This window comes from Phyllopteryx taeniolatus, chromosome 4, assembly GCF_024500385.1.
Source record: "Phyllopteryx taeniolatus isolate TA_2022b chromosome 4, UOR_Ptae_1.2, whole genome shotgun sequence".
Classification (NCBI taxonomy): domain Eukaryota; kingdom Metazoa; phylum Chordata; class Actinopteri; order Syngnathiformes; family Syngnathidae; genus Phyllopteryx; species Phyllopteryx taeniolatus.
In genome coordinates, this window is record NC_084505.1 from 9928403 (window position 1) to 9948914 (window position 20512).

General features: G+C 40.2%; 1 protein-coding gene across 1 annotated transcript in view; it reads right to left on the bottom strand.

Moving 5' to 3' along the window:
* Positions 1-903: 903 nt before the first annotated feature.
* Positions 904-20512, bottom strand: part of LOC133476229 (tumor suppressor candidate 3) — a 102178-nt gene continuing 82569 nt past the window's right edge. The window contains exons 7-10 of the mRNA XM_061769344.1: positions 14420-14483; positions 8617-8691; positions 2559-2649; positions 904-1240 (exon numbers count right to left, since the gene is read on the bottom strand). Coding sequence (XP_061625328.1) covers positions 1225-1240; positions 2559-2649; positions 8617-8691; positions 14420-14483 — 246 coding nt within the window. The 3' untranslated portion in view covers positions 904-1224. The remainder of the gene's footprint in view (positions 1241-2558; positions 2650-8616; positions 8692-14419; positions 14484-20512) is intronic.

Sequence of the window (20512 nt, forward strand, 5' to 3'; positions counted from 1 at the left end):
AAATACTATTCGCAACATCACTGTTATCCCTGCCCACTCACAACAGGTTACATAAATGGTTTCAATGCTCCACAACCCACTCGATGTTTCACTGGGCACTGCGCAAGACAGCATAATTCATGTATGCTTTTTTTTGTGTGTCTCAAGGGTCTCGGTCAGTTAAAAGTACTGTAAAATAATACACTTTCAGAAAAGTTGGTGGACGTATTTATGTGCGTTGCAAATGAGGTTTCTGTGAGACTGGAGCCATAATTCGCAGACTAAATTAAAAGCACATGCTCGTTTTTGTTTTTTTTTGTCACAACAAGGACAAAGCCTGAAGATAGCAGGACAACAACGGCTTGAGAAATAAATAAAAAAATACATATTTTTGAACCTACACAACAGCTAGCTAAAATTGACTGAAATTTAGTTCCTACAGAGCTGATATTACAATACTTTTGACACAATGCTGAGACAGTGGCACGGTGGACGACTGGTTAGAGCGTCAGCCTCACAGTTCTGAGGACCCGGGTTCAATCCCCGGCCCCGCCTGTGTGGAGTTTGCATGTTCTCCCCGTGCCTGTGTGGGTTTCTCCGGGCACTCCGGTTTCCTCCCACATCCCAAAAACATGCATTAATTGGAGACTCTAAATTGCCCATAGGTGTAACTGTGAGTGCGAATGGTTTGTATGTGCCCTGCGATTGGCTGGCAACCAGTTCAGGGTGTACCCCGCCTCCTGCCCGATGACAGCTGGGATAAGCTCCAGCACGCCCGCGACCCTAGTGAGGAGAAGCGGCTCAGAAAATGGATGGATGGATGGACAATGCCGAGACAATAGTGAAACATTTCTGCAGCAGCGTCTATGTAGAGGATAATGCATTGCTTGAGCACTGACAGAAATAAATGACAAAGATACAGAGTTGTGACAAACGCTTTTATTTTCCATTGTAAGGAAGGGCTTTCTCCATTCAGCTAGCAGAGATGACAACAAACAACAACACCAACAACAAAAACAACCACTATAGTAGCAAAAACATAAATAACACTACCAATATTTATTGGGTTAGGGTTATTCTTCTTATTAATATCATTATTATGATTATTATGAATATTATTTAAAAAACATAAAACCATATCATGAACTGGAGATTCAACAGTAAGGCTGCTCCCGCCTCTTCAAGTATGTTGTCGACTTCTCTCACCCACCACCGCCGTCATTCTCTGACCTACTGTTCCTTGTTTCACTTAATAAGAAAACTGAAAGACAGGGGAGGGTTTATTATATAAGACAGTCAGACAGAAGAACAAATAAGTATATCAACTTACTGTACATGAGACATTACTGACAAGAAATGAACACAGAAACTGGATATTGAATAGAGTGGAAAATCTTAAGTCAAAAGGCTATATCTATCTATACAGTGGTGCCTCGAGATACGAGTGTCCCCTCTTAGCATTTTTTGGAGATATGAGCTGTCGATCGGCCGAGTTTTTACTTTGACTTGTGAGCCCAAACTTGACAAACGAGAGCTGTATGGCGGCAGGTGGCACCACTCTCTTGACAATGAGCAGCAATTTGGCTGATATAATTAAATATTCTTTGAAAAAGAATGTGCCAAATGAACTTTGCAGCAAATTTTCACTCAATTCTGGGTGCACCCAGTTAACAGATCAGCTAACACATCTGTTTGCACGAGTAATCAAGTATGTGCCCGTTTTTCGCATGTGCAAACCTTTAGTAAAATAAGCTTAGTGTTTGACCTGAGAGGCTCCACTATATTTAGATTGAAAATGGACTGAGATTACGGTGTTTATTATTTTGTTATTATGTTAACGTATTCAACCAGATACAATGTAAAATGGTTGATTACGTCACAACATACAGTATAAAAGAAAAGAGTACTGAATGCACATCTGATCGCAAATATGCTATGATGATGACACAGAAAAGCAATCCTACTGGTAGCAATTCTCCCTACAGCACCATAATTTAAGAGTTGTTGGCTCAAAACATCCCCGTTTCAAGCCATAGCTGAGCTTCCATCAGTGCATTTATTTCCCTTGGTAACAGTCAGACTAAAAGTCCTTCAAGCCAGCTGGAACAAAGAGCTGTGGTAGTTTTTAAAGTTAACCATATCAAGAGGATTCAAGCACACTTGACTGTAATTTTTCGGTCCTAGAGTTATTTCTGTTAGCACCTTTTCTTTGTCTTCAGCATCCTGTACTGTTTCTTCATACAGGGTTGACCTCTAGTGCAAACTCCTACTGCACAGTCGTTCACTTATGTTTAAGGATTATATTGAGGAGGTACAGTCTGTGCACAGCAAAATGTCTCAAACTTTGTCAACAGATCCAAAACTAGTCTCGAGAGGAAAGGCCTTGGCTATAAAATGTGGTGTGTTGGAGCACTGGAGGATCCCGCTTTGGCAAGGTTTAAATGAAAATGAAATAACTTAGCAGCAAATGTATGTCAATGTCATTGATTTATGTGTACTATTTCAATTTTCAATAACTGCATGCGAACCAAGCTGGGTAAAATAAGTGATCCATTAAATAGACTGGTTACTATAGTTACCTGTAAGGGTATCCATGATACTTCGACCTGAAAATGGAAAGCAGGAAGCTGAAGAAAAACACGACCAGTCCAAGGCCAACCAAGCAGATAACTGCAAAGGAATAACACACAGACATTCAAAGACTTCTGTGAAATGAGAAGACTTCCAAACCAAAAGAGCTGAACTGAATATTCAAATATTGCTCAAGAAAGCATCCAAGTTTCATACATGCACAACCATATGTCTACAGCTGCCTTGAAGCTCAACAATTCTGTTTTTTCAATTTTCAAGTCCTGACCTCTTGCCCATCATGAGCATGTTTATTTTCTGCATATTATCTTTTCATGTCCTCAGTGACTACTATTATGCTTAAACCACATGAGCAAATTATTCATTATCTTGTGTTTCTGTGTGGAACCCTGTGTAGGCAAGGAAATATATACTCCCAAACAGAGATGTGGACTCGAGTCAGATTTGAGTCATAAATTTGATGACTTTAGACTCGACTTGTGACCTCACTCGGACTCGAGCCTATTGACTTAAAAAGACGAGCCTTTTCTACCAAAGTATTGAGATACAAACATTCTGCAGTTCTCTCTACAATAGCTCAACATGCCAAAATTTATTTTATGACAGGAAATTCAGAGTTATGTAACCGTAATGTTGATGTTCTCAACATATAACACTCAGGTGGAAGTGTCCCATCATACTTAAGCTTAATTACAGCTTATTTCTTTCAAGAGTTAACACGCTGTTGGGCACGTTCATGTAGAGGAGGGGTGTCAAACTAATTTTTGTCACAGGCCACATCGTAGTGCCTTCCCTCAGCGGGCCGCTACGACTGTGAACCCATATAAATGAAAGATTACCTCATATAGTGTTATTACATACAGTATACATAACACATTGATGAAGTTTTGAAATCAGAAGCCTATAAAAACATGTTTTTCAACTATTACATTTCCCTTTCAAAGGGGGATTGGTAACAAAAAAATGGTTGCAAATATCTCAATGGTATTACACCAGAACACAATGAGCAATTTTGATTTGTTTTCACCGGCCACATAAAATGATGTGGTGGGCCGGATCTGTTGCCCGGGCCAGCAGTTTGACACCTGTACAGGAATTGACCAGGTTATTCTTTCAGACACTACCTGAAATAATGGTTTCATTTAAAAAAAAAAAAACAGTGCGACATAAATCAACAATAAATGTGGCAGTTACATAAGGTACACATTCCAGGAAGTACTGGCAACGTACACAGAAACGATAATGACAATGAATGTAACAATAAGGACATTAATTATTGAAAAATAAAAATCCACATTGCATTGTGAGAATTGCGCAGCTTGACGTCACATGAGCGATCATGCAAATAGTTACACAGCAGGCTGGCCGTGTGCTGTCTGGGCTTCCTGTTTTGTCAGTGTAGTGTTCTCAAGAATCAGTCTTGTATTTCTTTTTTTGTATTCACTGTATTTATCGATTAGCAAACGGCTAGCATCTATTTGACATGAAGCAACATTCTTCTTTGCCTGTTATTTATGTAATATTTTCATGTTGTGCTCCCTAGTGTTCTGACTGAGATACTACAGTTGGATGCACTTGTATAAAAAGACGGCAAACTTGCTCTTTTTTTTTTTATTAATGCCTTGTTTTTGATACAAGAAATGCCAATTTTGAACTGAAACCTCTTTATATTTGTTTGTTTTATTTTTATTTGTGTTTGAAATTGCCACACTAGAAATGTTTGGAGACAAGAAAACGCTTGATTGATGATTGTCTTAAAGAGGAAACCAATTGGTCATTCATTATTAAGTGAAATGTTTCTACTTGATTATCCATCCATCCATTTTCCGTACTGCTTATCCTCACTAGGGTCGTGGGTGTGCTGGAGCCTGTCCCAGCTAGCTGTGGGCGAGAGCCGGTGTACACACTGAACTGGTCGCCAGCCAATCGCAGGGCACGTATGAACAAACAACCATTCAAACTCAAATTCACACCTACTTTCACACATTATTTTCTCACGCACTTGTTCACAAAGAGGTGAACCTCGCCCCATCTTTGCTTGTGAATGACTGAGCAATTCGGGGAAGCTCCTTTTATAACAATAAAGTTTATCAGTTTGAACATTAAATATCTTGTCTTTGTAGTGTATTCCATTACATATAGATTGAACATGATTTGCAAATCATTGTATTCTGTTTTTATTTATGTTCAACACGAAGTACCAACATCATTGGAATTGGTGTTGTACATGTGGACTTGTTAGAGGAGAGATTAGGCATCTTGTCATACCATAGTCATTGTTCAGTTTGAAGATAACTTAAAGCTCAAGCTAGTATTGGCAAACATGGTAGTTTGGGGCAAAATGTCTCAAGTCATTTTGGGGTTAGTTGTCATTATTTTCATAATGAAGCAAAGCTTTCTTTTTTTGTAATTCAGTTTAATCTTTAATTTTCAGTTTAAGGAAGGTAAAACAGGCATTTGAGACTTTTATTCAGTGCACGTTGCATAATCGTTTATCAGTCACTGAGCCATAAAAGGTTGCTAGTAATTTGGTAATGCCGGTACAATTTATTTATTTTTTTTACAATTGTGCAATGAGAGCAGTTTGAATGACTAATAGAGCAAGAGTCCGGTGAAACGACCATTGTGGAAAGGGCGCCGAGATTTCAAGAAATGTATGCAGTTTAAAGTGACTAATAGTGCGATAATCTGGGACAATGTCAATTGTGGAAATGTTGCAGATACTACTCAGTCAATGTGCAAATGGTGCAGATGCTACTCAGGCACGCGTGATCAGTATTGGTCAACAACAGATATGCAAATAGTGCAGTGTGGCGAGACTACTACAGTAAGTGCACGAGTAATGTATAATTGGCCGGACAGAAATGTGACAACAAACTCAAGACAAAAAAATTGGCAGCATGTTGCAATGGAATTGTAAGTTAACTGTTTAAAAAGTTAATGGCAAGAGGGAAGAAGCTGTTGGAATGTCTGATAGTTTTAGTTTGTATTGTTCGGTAGCGCCGACCTGAGGGAAGGAGCTGGTGACCAGGATGTGGAGGGTCCAAGAGGATTTTGCATGCTTTAATTCTTCTTAATTCTCGCAGCATGCAAGTCCTCAAGTGTGGGTAGGGGGGTAACGACAATCTTTCCAGCAGTTTTGATTGTCCGTTGCAGGCGGAGTTTGTCCTTTTGTCTAGCAGCACCAAACCAGACTGTGATGGAAGAACACAGGACTGATTCGATGACCGCTGTGTAGAACTGCCTCAACAGCTCCTGTGGCAGGCCGTGCTTCCTCAGAAGCCGCAGGAATTACATCCTCTGCTGGGCGTTTTTGAGGATGGAGTTGATGTCAAACTCCCACTACAGGTCCTGAGAGACTGTAATTCCCAGGAACTTGAAGGTCTCGACAGTTGACACAAGGCAGTTGGACAGCGTGAGTGGCAGCTGCGGCGAAGGATGCCTCCTGAAGTCCATAATCATCTCTACAGTAGAAGGTGTTCAAGTTGTTGGCTAGTCTACTATTGTTCTAAGCTTGGGGGCATTGTCGCTTGTAATCGTCGGTAAACTGTTTTTCTAACTTTACTGCATAGTTTCTCTTTGCAATGTTAATTTCTTTAGTCAGCTGGTTTCCAGTGCGATTATACAGGGCCCTGTCCCCACTTCGATATGCGTCCTCTTTAGCCTGGCGAAGTCGCTTAAGTTTGGCAGTGAACCACGGCTTGTTGTTATTGAATGTGCGAAATGACTTTGTTGGTACACACACCTCTTCACAGAAACTGATATAGGATGTGACAGTGTCCGTATTTTCATCCAGGCTGCCAGCTGAATTTTCAAAGACACTCCAGTCTGTGCAGTCGAAACAGCTTTGAAGTTCGATCTTATGTTAATGTTTGTTCAGTGGTTATGTACATCAGCTTTTTCAAGCTTAATGATAAAAATTTTCTGTGCCTGACTTCAACGTTCACTTTCAAAAAAAAAAAGAACTACTACAATAATTTTGTCCTTGTTTTGGGCCGGATCTGGCCACCACCAGTATGACATCTGAAGTATATAACAACTATTTGCTATACAATTTTCATGACTAATTACAGGTGTGACTAAAATGTTTCAAGACAAGACCTGTGGTTCACATAGTTGTAATGCATAATTGTGGGTTAGTTGCCACATCCAACAACGACAACAACTGTGGTGGATAAACAATTCAAACTGGATTAAGCACCAACATGCTATTACAACCTGGAGGGATAGTGGTAGTCATCTTTCAGGAATCCCTCCACTGTCTCAATTACTTATTTATGTTAATTAAAATCACAATATAATGACACAGACAAACAATTTATTTCCCAAGTATGGGCTAGCCAATAAAAATATGGTAATCTTATTAAGAAGATAAATATAATGAACCATTGCACAACAGAGACATAAAATGACTCAGCAGGATATTGTTTGTTGCTGCATTGCTGGTTACTATAAATCATGTTTAAACTGTATTAATGGTCTTCTACATGCTTCAGCTTTGTAACTTTGTTACTTTTTAACACACAATAGAGGTCAATAAACCCATTCTTACTGCAACAATGCCTAATGTTCCATCCATATGGCGTCATGATATTCACTATAACTGACAGATTAGTCTCCATTGTAATTTTAGCTCCCACGTGACCAAAGACGGAAGCATACACAGTCTGCGAACCTGTTGTTGGCAGACCTGTGTATGTTGCGCTTGCTGAGATGATATTCTGAACATTTCAGTAAATTCACGTTCAAACTATTATGTCAGCAACCCGCAGCATGCACACAGAGTCTGTGTACCTGTTTTGTTCACGTGAACATAGGTAACCATCCATCCATCCATTTTTTGTACCGCTTATCCTCATTAGGGTCGCGGGCGTGCTGGAACTGCCTTACAGTTCTGAGGACCCGGGTTCAAATCCGGCATCGCCTGTTTGGAATTTGCATGTTCTCCCAGTGCCTGTGTGGGTTTTCTCCGGGTACTCCAGTTTCCTCCCACATCCCCAAAACATGCATGGTAGGTTGATTGAAGGTCCATAGGTGTGAATGTGAGTGCGAATGGCTGTCTGTTTATATGTGCCCTGCGATTGGCTGGCGACCAGTTCAGGGTGTACCCTGCCTCTTGCCCAAAGATAGCTGGGATAGGCTCCAGCAAGCCTGCGACCCTAGTGAGGATAAGTGGTCTGGAAAATGAAAGGATGGATGGGTGTTCCTTTCCCTTTAAGATCCTTAACATCTGGCTGAAAATGGTGTGTTAATTGATTTTTCCTATTTTTAGATTGACTTGTGCGTAATATTTTGTCTCCCAGATGTGATGAATTTAAAGACGAAGGAGGAAGTTACATTGTTGAAGGGGTTAACCTCGCCCCATCTTTGCTTGTGAATGACTGAGCAATTCAGGGAAGCTCCTTTTATACCCAATCATGGCACCCACCCGTTCCCAATTAGCCTGTTCACCTGTGGGATGTTCCAAACAGGTGTATGATGAGCATTCCTCAACTTTCTCTGTCTTTTTTGCCACCTGTCCCAGCTTTTTTGGAACGTGTTTCAGCCATAAAATTCTAAGGTAATGATTATTTGCTAAAAACAATCAAGTTTATCAGTTTGAACATTAAATATCTTGTCTTTGTAGTGTATTCAAATAAATATAGGTTGAACATTATTTACAAATCATTGTATTCTGTTTTTATTTATGTTTAGAGCAACATCCCAACTTCATTGGAATTGGGGTTGTATAATCGTAATCGTTAAATTATTTTGTTATTATTGCAACAAACTTGTAATGGTGGACCCAGTTGCAGCCTGAATCAAAGTATATAAGATTTTGACGTGCCATCTTCAAAAATATGTTTCTGGATTAATTTGCCTTTACCAATTCTGTTTTCAACCTTGGTATTAATAATAATAATGATAAAGTATATTAAATTAATTAATCAGATCTCAAAAGTCAATTCAAACTCAATACTCTAATTTGCAAACAAATAACATTGCTGTTCGAGTGAATTGGATGGTTTATGCATGGACAACAGTTTAGTTTTAGTTTAGTTTACTTACTTCTCCTCTTGCCGACATCTCCCTTGGAGGTAGCAGCTTCATTTAGCAGCACCATTCCCATGGTGATAGCAGCATCTGGGGAATGGTTGTCAAGGAAACCATACACTCATTCTTATGTATTGCCCCAAGAAAAACTGGTGGAAACATACTAAGAGTCACGCTTAACAGATTTCCAAGACCATCGGTCACAGACACAGTTCCTGCTCAAATGCACGAGATGCACAAATTAACAGGAACAGCAATATATATGGCAAAATAAGGCAACCCAGTATAAATGCCCAAGCCTAAACATACAGTATGTATAATATATGGTGGAATTTTGTGCCTTGAAAAGGTATTCATACCGCTGGAACTTTTTCACATTTTGTCACTTTACAATCACAAACTTAAATGTATTTTGTTAAGAGTTTATGTGACAGACCGTCAAAAAGTAGCACATAATTGTGACGTGGTACAAAAATTAAATACGATTTTCAAAATTGTAAGGTATATAAGTCTGAAAAGTGGTGTGCAAATGTATTCAGCGCCCTTTACTTTTTTTCTTGTCCCGTTAGGGGTCGCCACAGTGTGTCATCCTTTTCCATACAAGCCCATCTCCTGTACCCTCCTCTCGAAAACCAACTGCCCTAATGTCTTCCCTCAATACATCTGTCAGCCTTCTCTTTGGTCTTCCTCAAGCTCTCTTGCCTGGCAGCTCCTCATCATCATCCTTCTACCAATACACTCACTATCGCTCCTCTGGACGTGTCCAAACCATTGAAGTCTGCTCTCCCTAACTTTGTCACCAAAACATCTAACCTTGTCCGTCCCTCTGATGAGCTCATTTCTAATCCTATCCAACCTTAACATCTTCATTTATGACACCTCCAGCTCTGCTTCCTGTTGTCTCTTCAGTGCCACTGTCTCTAATCATCATGGCTAGCCTCAACACTGTCTTATAAACTTTGCCCTTCATCCTAGCAGAGACTCTTCTGTCGCACAACACACCTGACAACTTCCTCCAGCCGTTCCAACCTGCTTGGACTCGTTCCTTCACTTCCTTACCATACTCACCATTGCTCTGGACTGTTGACCCCAAGTATTTAAAATCCTCCACCCTTGCTATCTCTTCTCCCTGTAACCTCACTCTTCTCCCTCCACCCCTCTCATTTATGCACATACTGTATATTCTGTCTTCTGCTAATCTTCATTCCTCTCCTTTCCAGTGGATGCCTCAACCTTTCAAACTGTTCCTCCGCCTGCTCCTCGCTTTCACTGCAGATCACAATTTCATCTGCGACATCATGGTCCACGGGGATTGCAGTCTAACCTCATCTGTCTGCCTATCCATCACCACTGCAAAATGAAGGGGCTCAGGGCTGATCCCTGATGTAGTCCCACCTCCACCTTAAACTCCTCTGTCACACCTACAGCACACCTCACCACTGTTCTGCTGCTTTCATACATGTCCTATGCTATTTTAACATACTTCTCTGCCACTTCCTAATGCAGTAGCACAGTTCCTCTCTGGGTACTCTGTCATAGGCTTTCTCTAAATCTACAAAGACTGTATCTAACTCCTTTTGACCTTCTCTGTACTTCTCCATCAACACCCTCAAGGCAAATAATGCATCTGTGGTACTCTTCTGAGGCATGAAACCATACTGTTGCTCACAAATACTCACTTCTGTCCTGAGTCTAGCCTCCACTACTCTTTCCCATAACTTCATTGTGTGGCTCATCAACTTTATTCCTCTATAGTTCCCACAGCTCTGCAAATAACCCTTGTTCTTAAAAATGGGCACCAGCACACTTTTCCTCCATTCCACAGGCATGTTCTCACCCCCTAGAATTCTGTTGAACAAGCTACTCAAAAACTCCACAGCCACATCTCCTAGATGCTTCCATATCTCCACAGGTACAGTATGTCATCAGGACCAACTCCCTTTCCATTTTTCATCCTCTTCAGTGCCTTTCTAACTTCCCCCTTACTAATCATTGTTACTTCCTGGTCCAACACATTTTCCTTTTCTACTCTTCCTTCTCTCTCATTTTCCTCATTCATCAACTCCTGAAAGTATTCTTTCTATCTATCCAGTACACTATTGGCACCAGTCAAGAAATTTCCATCTCTATCCTTAATAACCCTAACCTGCTGCACATCCTTCCATCTCTATCCCTCTGTCCGGCCAACCTGTATCGATCTTTTTCTCCTTCTTTAGTGTCCAACCTGGCATACATATCATCATATGCCTCTTGTTTGGCCTTTGCCACCTCTACCTTCGCCCTACGTCGCATCTCCATGTATTCCTTTCTCCTCTCCTCAGTCCTCTCAGTGTTCCCAATTCTTCTGAGCTAAACTCTTTCCTTGTATGATTTCCTGTACTTTGAGGTTCCACCACCAACTCTCCTTCTCCCCTTTCCAACCAGAAGATACACCAAGTACTCTCCTGCCTGTCTCTCTGATCACCTTGGCTGTAGTGGCCCAGTCTTCTGGAAGCTCCTCCTGTCCACCGAGAACCTGTCTCACCTCGAAAAGCCGCACAACACAGCTTCCACCACATGGTTATCTGCTCTGCCTTTGTCTTCTTAATCTTGCTCCCCACCACCAGCCTATGCTGTCTAGCCACACTCTCCCCTACCACTACCTTACAGTCAGTAACCTCCTTCAGATTACATTGTCAGCACAAGATGCAATCCACATGCATGCTTCTACCTGCGCTTTTGTAGGTCACCCACAGAGTTCTAGCCTTTGTGCTTTCCTCTTTTCTTTCTGCCTAAGAACCCGCTTTCCACCTCTCCATCTTTAACACACACTAGCTGAATTTCCACCCGCTCCCTGTTAACCGTTAACTGTTAACCCGGGCCACGACCGATCTGGTATGGAATTCTTTGGATGAACGCTCATATTTGTTTGGCAAAGTTCTAAGATGGATGCCCTTCCTGATGCAACCATCTGCATTTATATGGGCTTGGGACCGGCCTACAGTTTGCACTGGCTTGTGCCCCCTATAGGGGTTGTCTTAATGGGAGAGTGGCAAGAAGAAAACCATTGCTGAAAGCAAGGCATAAGAAGCCACAAGCCATGAGAGGGGACACTGCAAATAAGTGGAAGAAGGTCCTTTGGTCAGCTGAGATTAAAGTTGGGCCTAAATGCAAAGCGCTATGTGTGGTGGAAACATTGCTTATCACAATGAACTGGGGCTGTTACGATCAAATCCATACATACATAATTCGTCGACGAACAGAGTAATCGCCCCCCCCGCACAAAACAAAAATAAAAATAAATTTAAAAGTCGGTCAGCATTGCATGCCTACTAAGTGTGCACCTCAAGTGGGTATGAGTGAGCAGACAGCCCACTCTAAAAACAATACATATAACATCTTGAACTTTTCTGGGAAGGTTTTCCACAAGGTTTAGGAGTGTGTTTATGGGAATTTATGACCATTTTTCCAGAAGCGCATTTATGACGATACATACTAATGTTGGACAAGAAGGCCTGGCTCTCAGTCTCCGCTGCAATTCATCCAAAAGTGTTCTACAAGGTTGAAGTCATGATTGTACAGGCCAGTCAAGTTCATCCACAACAAATGCTCTCATCCATGTCTTTCTGAACCTTGATTTGAACACTGATGCACAGTCATGTTGGAACAGGAAGGGGCCATCTCCTAATTGTTTCCACAAAGTTGGAAATGTACAAAATATTAACCCCTGAGGTCTAGTGAAAATAACTCGGAATGCTTCAGCATACCAAGAGATTTTTGACAGTCAAACAATTTGGGGATAACCCATTCCTTTTCCAACATGTCTGTGTACCATAGCACAAAACAAGGACCATAGAGAGATGATAAGAGAATTTGGTATGGATGAACTTGAATGGCCTGCACAGAGTCCTGCCCTGAATCTGACAGAACACCTTTGAGTTGATTTCGAGTGGACAGTGAGCCAGGCCTTCTCGTCCGTCAGCGTGTGACCTCACAAATATGCTCCTGAAAGAATGGGAAAAAATTCCCATAAACTCACTCCTAAACCTTGTTGAAAGCCTTCCCACAAGAGTTGAAGCTGTTGCAGCTGCAAAGGGTAGACCAACATCATATTAACCCTTATGGATTTAGAATTAGATATCACTTAAAATCTTATGTGAGTCAAGGCAGGTGAGCGAATAATTTTGGCAATATAGTGTATATGTGATACTGTATGTCTGTATGGAAGGTGGCTTCTCCGCCATGGCAGAGTTTCAAGGTGGAGATATCTGTGTCAACCTAGTTTGAGGTGGATTTATCCGAGTAAGATGATTTTTCTTTTTTCCTGGCCCTAGCCTGAACACACCATCCCCACTGTGAAATGTGGTGTTGACATCATCATGATGTGGGTATGCATTTTTTCAGCAGGGACAGAGAAGCTGGTTAAAGTTAATAGTAAGACGGACAAGCTAAATATAGGACAATACTGGAAAAAAACCTGTTGGAGGCTGCAAAAGACTTGAGACTGGAAGGAGATTCATCTTCCAGCAAGAGAACGACCCCAAACATAAAGCCAGAGCTACAATGTAATTGTTTAAAAAAATAATAATAATAATGTGTTAGAATGGCCCAGTCAAAGTCCAGACCTAAATCCCGCTGAGCAAATGTGGCAAGACTTGAAAATGGCTGTTCACAGATGCTCTCCATCCAATCTGGCTAAACTTGAGCTATTTTGCAAAGAATAGGCAAACATTTCAGTGTCTAGATGTGCAAAGCTGCTACAGACATACCCCAAAAGACTTAGTGGCGTTGCAGCGAAAACTGTATCTACAAAGTGTTGACACAGGGGTGCTGAATACAAATACACACATTTTTCAGATTTTTTTTTTCTTTGCTTAAAATTTTGAAAACTATGTATATCTGTTGCATTCCATTTTACAATTATGTGTTACCTTGTGTTGGTTGATCACCTAAAATTCCAATCGAAAATGTTTAAGTTTGTGGGAGTTAGGAGGCAAAATGTGAAAAGGTTCAAGGCACTGTATATTACTCTCTATCTTTTCACAAAAATAAATTATTCATCCATGCAACGTGTTCTCATGATAATTGAGTGTAGAAAATATATTTATTACACTGGACTCAGCAGGAACACAAGCATCAGCGCAATGCAGAGCATGCACAAAAATGAAGCAACAAAAAATAAAATAAAAATGTATTTAAAGAAAAAGTAGACATATCACATCCTTCTTGTGTGTGTTTCGGCTGTCTGATCATTTCAATTGAGTTGTAAGGAGATAAACAGAGACAAAATAAAACGGGTAAGCATGGGCAAGAAAATGTAGCTCTGTGGCAGGTGCGACCTTGGACCTGTGATTTCCCGTGGGGACAAACACAATGGCTCGGAGTGAATGGCATCATTAGCCACACACACACAGAAGCGCAAAGTGCAAGTACACACCAGTGCACAGGCAGACAGAAGTAGTCAAACATCAACAGAACTTCTACTTCAAACAACTAAACAGACACAACCTATCATCGAGGGTTGAATTTAGAACAAATGAAACATGGAGGTGAGAAGAGGACAATCTCCTGTCTTTGTTCAATGTGGCCGAATTGGTAGCCTTTTTGCGGAGAGACCACTCTGAGGACCAATATAACTGACAGTATTTGGATGTTGTTTCAGAAATAAAAAGGTAGCGTCCTGAGTGGCGTATGTGAGCAAATTGAGAAATACATCATGGAGAATCGAATAAATTTGCAGGCCAAATGAGATGATGTACAACACACAGGGTGTTTATAATTGATTTGCAATTTGCTGCATACTAGATGTATGCAGACAAACATATTGACTGAAGGATACTCAGGAGAAGGATGATGTGAGACTCCGCCACAAACTGAGCCTGACTGCTGCCATGAATGTAACTCTGTAAGAAAAAAAGACAGGGAGAGAGATAGTAAAGTAAAATTATGATAGAACTGCTGTCACCTTCATTTCCTACTTTACTGTGGTTGGTGATTTAGTTTTTTCAATTAAAAAAAAAAACATGCTTGATTGGGTAGAGCTCAGTCATCTGACTGCATCACTGAAGAATGGAGAACAAGTATTCTGTATGAAATGCCTGCAATTCCTAAATGGTAAATACAAAAGTCTAAACGTCACATCTTGACTGTTACATTTTAAATCCATTGTCTGCATTGCCCTACTTAATCGACTGCCTCTGCAACCCGACCTTGGATAAGCGGAAGAAAATGCAGACTACAACACTTGCAGAGGTTAGTACTGAAGAGATGTGCCCTGAGAACACCTAAGCAGCGAACCCTCTCATATTTTGGCTGCCACATATTTTAAAGTTTGGGACATTTTTCCTGTTTCAAAGCAGAAGTATACACGAAAGCAAAAAAAATTCTAAATGATACATTCTAGTTTTGCGCCACCATACGACTACTATCACAATACTCAAAGAAACGTGAAAAGTGTATTTGATATGACATTCAAAAATGTGAGTGCAGGCACCAAGTGTGCCTCTATGCTTGTGAGTCCTAACAAATTTCTGTGTGTACTACGTAGATGTAAAAGGGTCAAAGATTTTCTCTGAGTGGGCAGAGAGTTCAATGTAAACCTACTGAAACACTTTAATATAATATCACATTCAAGATCTCACCACCACTGGAGACACCCATTGATTGTTGTGTGCTGATGTTGTACAGTTTCTTCATAATAACCTCAGCAAAAGTTCCAATAACCAGTCATTGACAAATTATAAACGCACCGACCTTCATGTTGTCAACCTTGATGAAATGAGAAAAAGTGTGCCAATGGTAATTTTTCGCTGATCATCAATGGTCCCAAAAATAAGCGTGATACATTTAGGTTCCCCTGGGTGACTGGCACGAGGCATGATAAGGCGGACGCCTGGCCGGGTACTGGCACATCTGTGCTGGTTTCCGGTCTGGTCGCCCTCTTTTCAACCCTGCCGGTCCTCCAGTTTTAATGTATCATACACCCGTCAGGGTGGGGACGGCAGTGTCGGGCTGAGGAGGACACTAGGCCAGGTGTTCCTGCACTCCGACCTGCTCTCTCCTCCCCCCATGCCTTTCCCCCGCGGATTTTTAATGAACCACATATATACGCACATCCTTTGGGGAGCTGGTTGGCCTGGGGGGGTGACGACTGCGGGTCATCATTGCCCCGTGACCGTCTCTGCTCACCCCCACCAGTCTGCCCAAACGTTAATGCACGACACCCCACAACACACTAACACGGTACAGGGATAATGGTTGCCAGTCGGGGAAATGGTACCCCTAGTAATAGGGTGGGTGGTGGGTATTCACATTTCTTGTGGCTTGATTCCTGTCCCCCTTTACTGCTGTCCAGCTATACGTGATGGAGGAAAGGTAAAAAGACAAAGACAAAGAAATTAGAAAACGGATGAATGGAGGTCTGGTAATCATTTAAGCTTCTACAGATTATGTGCACCCCAGTTTACAGCACATCTAACGTCCATTTTTCCACATGACTGCCCAGGTGTTTATTTCTTTTCCTATCAGACATGGATGAGGATGGAGAGATGCATAGAAGATGACAAAGAAGGAGTAAAAGGGTGGACAGATTTTTCTTGCTGATACTTTTGTCTTCCCCACAGACAGTGTTGTCTTGTACAAGATGGGGCTTTTGAATTGTTGTCAAGATGCCTTTGTTATTCAGTCAGGCAACAAAGCAACTTTTCATTAGCACAAGAACAAAAGGTTATTTCTGGTGGCACGACGAGAGGTTTGTAAATTGCTGTTTGAGTCTTCCATTAATAAGCTGTGAGTTGCGATGAAATTGTTTAAATAGCATTATATGTTCTGTAATGGGTAAGTATAATTAGTTTTCCAAAGATAATGAGGGTGCTGAGAAAAGGGACTTCTTTGTCAAGACTAACAGTAATGTTGAGTAAACCAAAAAAAAAAACTGCCTTGCTAGATATCCAAATGTATGCTGACTTTAAAATAGACTGGCATTCTCAAAAACATAATGTTGAAGAATCCTTACGAGAACAAGAAAGTTTGAGCTATACTAGTCTATTGTTTGTCGAAAAATGTCCAATAAAAACTGTAGTATCCCATTCACAAACCCATTACTAATACGTTTCTAGAGTGCATGAACTCAGTTACGCCTTTATATGGTCCAGCCACTTCAAATATACAAAAATACAACAGGACCTGCCTTACCTGTGAAACTTAATGGGAGTGGGAAGAAATTCATACTGTATATTGCATGACAAGTCAGCAGCACATAAAGACAGTTGAGTTTTTGGTGCACTGCGACACACTTACAAAACCAAATCCCAAATTAAGCATGGTGGTACCAAGAATTGTGGTGGTAGACAAAATATGCTTTAATTACATTTTAAAGATTGAGGGACAAATGATCGTTAACTCATGAAAATTTTACCAAGCCAACCTTTAATTCAATCAAACACACTTAAGCATCTTACTTCAATATGTGAAATGAAGTACAGAAGAAAAAAAAAAGAAAGAAAAGAAAAATAACTCCGAGTGGTGGAAGTCAATGTGGAAGTCTTGAATGATTTAAATTAATCTGATTTTATTGTGACACTTTGCTACCGATGTTTTATTGCATATAGAGTCTTAAAACAAGAACAGTGCTTGGGATGAAAACTTCCTCAATCCACGGCTGGGCACCTCCAATTAACCTGATGGATTAGAATACACGAATTCCATTTATTAGTGAGCAATGCTGAACCTGTGTTTCCGCCTTCGTAGCCACACGTGTACTGTATAATTAAAAACTAGTAAATAAATGCATGCTTGTGGATAGGACTTTTGTCAGAACTTGTCTTTGGAATAGAAAGCCTTGAATGTAAAAGCAAAAAGAAAATTGCATTTGAAGTGTAAAAACAAAAACACAACATGACCAGACTGGGTTCTATATTCCTTTGTCACTTTAACAAATTATACTTTTAAAAGACATCTGATCTTGCTTATTGATATAATTCCAGTCAGCATACTGTCAACAAATCCCTTTTATCAACTTTATGACTGGTGACATCTCGTATATTGTGATGGATTAGTTTTTAGATTTTTAAGCCTGTGCCAAGGTCAAATAATGAAGTCATTCATTCATCTTCCGTTCCGCTTATCCTCACTCGGGTCGTGGGCATGCTGGAGCCTATCCGAGCTATCGTCGGGCGAGAGGCGGGGTACACCTTGAACTGGTCACCAGCCAATTGCAGGGCACATATAAACAAACAACCATTTGCACTCACAGTATGACATTAAATAATGTGAGAATCTCTGAGATGTGAAAAAACAAAACAAAACAAAGCAAATCAAGGTTGTATTACTGCAGAGGTTAATACTTGCACATATTCACAGAATTTTTACAGACTAAAATTAGTGCAGTAGTAATATTTTTATTGCAGTGCTATGGAATTGTGAGGCCTGTATAAATATATTGCATCCAAAAGAAAAACAAATAAAGTACAGCAGGACATGTTTACATGTAGTGAATCTTCATTGATCAAATGCACTTGCATGCGCCGTATACTGTGTTCAACATACAGTAAATAAGTACACTCCAACCGATTTGCTAAAACAACCTTGAAAATACTCCCAGAAATGTGGACCATTCATTGTAAATTGGATTTGGCAACACGCACACAAATGTACTTTTTCTAATGAATTTACTACAATGGAATGTTGCAAAAATGAGTGCACAACAACGAAAGTCTAGCATTGCTACATTTTGCATAAAAATAAACTCACAAATTCAACTGCGGGTGAGTGTAATCAGAGACTTGAGTCTCATAATGAATGAAAATAGGTTTTGTGTTCACTGAGAAATGAACAAAAAGCTTACTAAATCTACTCATTTATATTATGTTGTGCAGTATAGCATACATATGAAGAGTGCACTGAAAAACTATCCAAGAACAGGCTAGAACCTTTCAAAAACTTGTTTTAGTATAATATACAATATGTTTATGTAATCTCTACCACAAGAATAAAGAGCTGATCTGACAGTCTGAGTGTCAGACGTATTCATTTGAACACATTTTCATAAAAATAATGTTTTTATGAGAATCAAACAGTCCTTTTATATGACAATGAAGCAAATTAGGCATCTGAGCATAAGTGTGTAATAGGTTAAAAAAAAAAAAAAAGATTAACATACAGCTGTACACCCTCATTTTAAAGGCCACACTTTTAAAAGCTATGAATGGGTACATTGTGGTAAGTGGCAATTTACATTTACTGTATCTCATGTCACAGACCATATGATAAATCCTAAGAAACAGTAAAGAGTGGGCATTAGATACAGTATACTCAAAAGTCTTCAACTGAGTGAATATTTATGATTACTGATCTCTTCTTAATCCAAACCACAACAGTGATAGCCGTAAATAGTCAAAGGGCATGTAACCTTTACAAATGGCCACATTCCTCCCATTCTAGATCGTATCATGTGTTTGGTTTGTGTGGATGTGTGTGTATCTGTTTAGCTTACAAAAGGTCAGGAGGCACTCAGACAGGAAGAGGGGAAAATAAAACATCAACAAAGCTGATCGTGGAGGAGGGTATGTAACAGGAAGGAGTGATGAAGTACAAAAATAGGTTTCGTTTCTGTTAAAAAAAGGAGTTTTGCCCGTTTGCCTTTTTGATAATGGGGCATAATGAATCTAGTGGCATTGAGGACCGCAATTCTGAAATATCAATGGGCCTCATTCACGAATAAATACACAGAAATGTTCTCGCTCTGCGCACAAGTTGAGCGTATATGCAAAATCCCCGTCAGACATGACACGTGCGTACTGGACAATTTTCTTCACACCACTGTTCGTATGTGAGTGAATCAGAATTAATTCTAAATTATGAGTGTGTGCCCGCGAGCTGCAATCTTCATAAACTGCGGCCCTATTTCATGATACAAAGGCATCAATCAGTCTGAGACATCAAGTCAAATCACAGCTGTTTGGTCACAATTATGGCTCTCCCCAAATGTATATACTTGTTTTGTTTCCAAACACTGCACATTAAATATGTTGAAAATGTGCAAAGACGGAAAACTTTCTCACCTTAATTTAATACATACATTTTCCTGATTTTGTGGGGGGGGGGGCTAAAAACTATCCCCGTGACGACAAGGGGTTTGGGTGTATACTTTCTGGCATGAGTCCCGTCACCCACTATATAAACACCAAGCCACCACTTCGTCATTCGTAATGGACCCAATTCTACCAGAATACCATGCAATTAGCAATCAACGTATGCCCAAAACCCGAAAAAACACTTCTTCCCGGGGAAGTGTAAAGTGTTTTTTATTATTTGGGTTACAGTGTCTTGTCTCTGCCGTCTGCCTGCAAAGCAATGGTGAACGACAGCGGTTAGAGTACACGGCAAAGGTCCAGTACAACGGAGAAGGGCTGTCAGGATGATGGGGTGGGGGGAATATCATCCGGTTGTGGCCGCCGAATGATGATTTTGCCCTGTTTCGTAGCACTTTAATCTTTATCCTATTTTAAAATGTTTGTTTCATTGGAACGCTAGACATTGAAACCAACAACATATATATAATCATGTTAATAATTTTTAATCAATTCCATTGTTAAATCAGAGAATGTGGCACAGAAAAAACTTTAAAAGCTGAGCATGAACAAACATTACATAAATTGTTAAAATACATAGTAAGGAACAAATATAGCACAACAAAGAGGCATTTGTAGTTGATAAAAAATAATGAAATTAGTGTTGGAAGTGACAGAAAATATATGATACATGCCAATCAGACAACATCACAATTCAACCACGCCAGCGTTGGTGTGTGCGAATCGATCAATTTACATCCCATTTGCACAATGCAGAATCACAGAAAAATATATAAATCAGATTATCGTAGGGATTAAAAAGAATACTGAGCCCCCGATCGTATTTCCTGCTCATTAAGTGA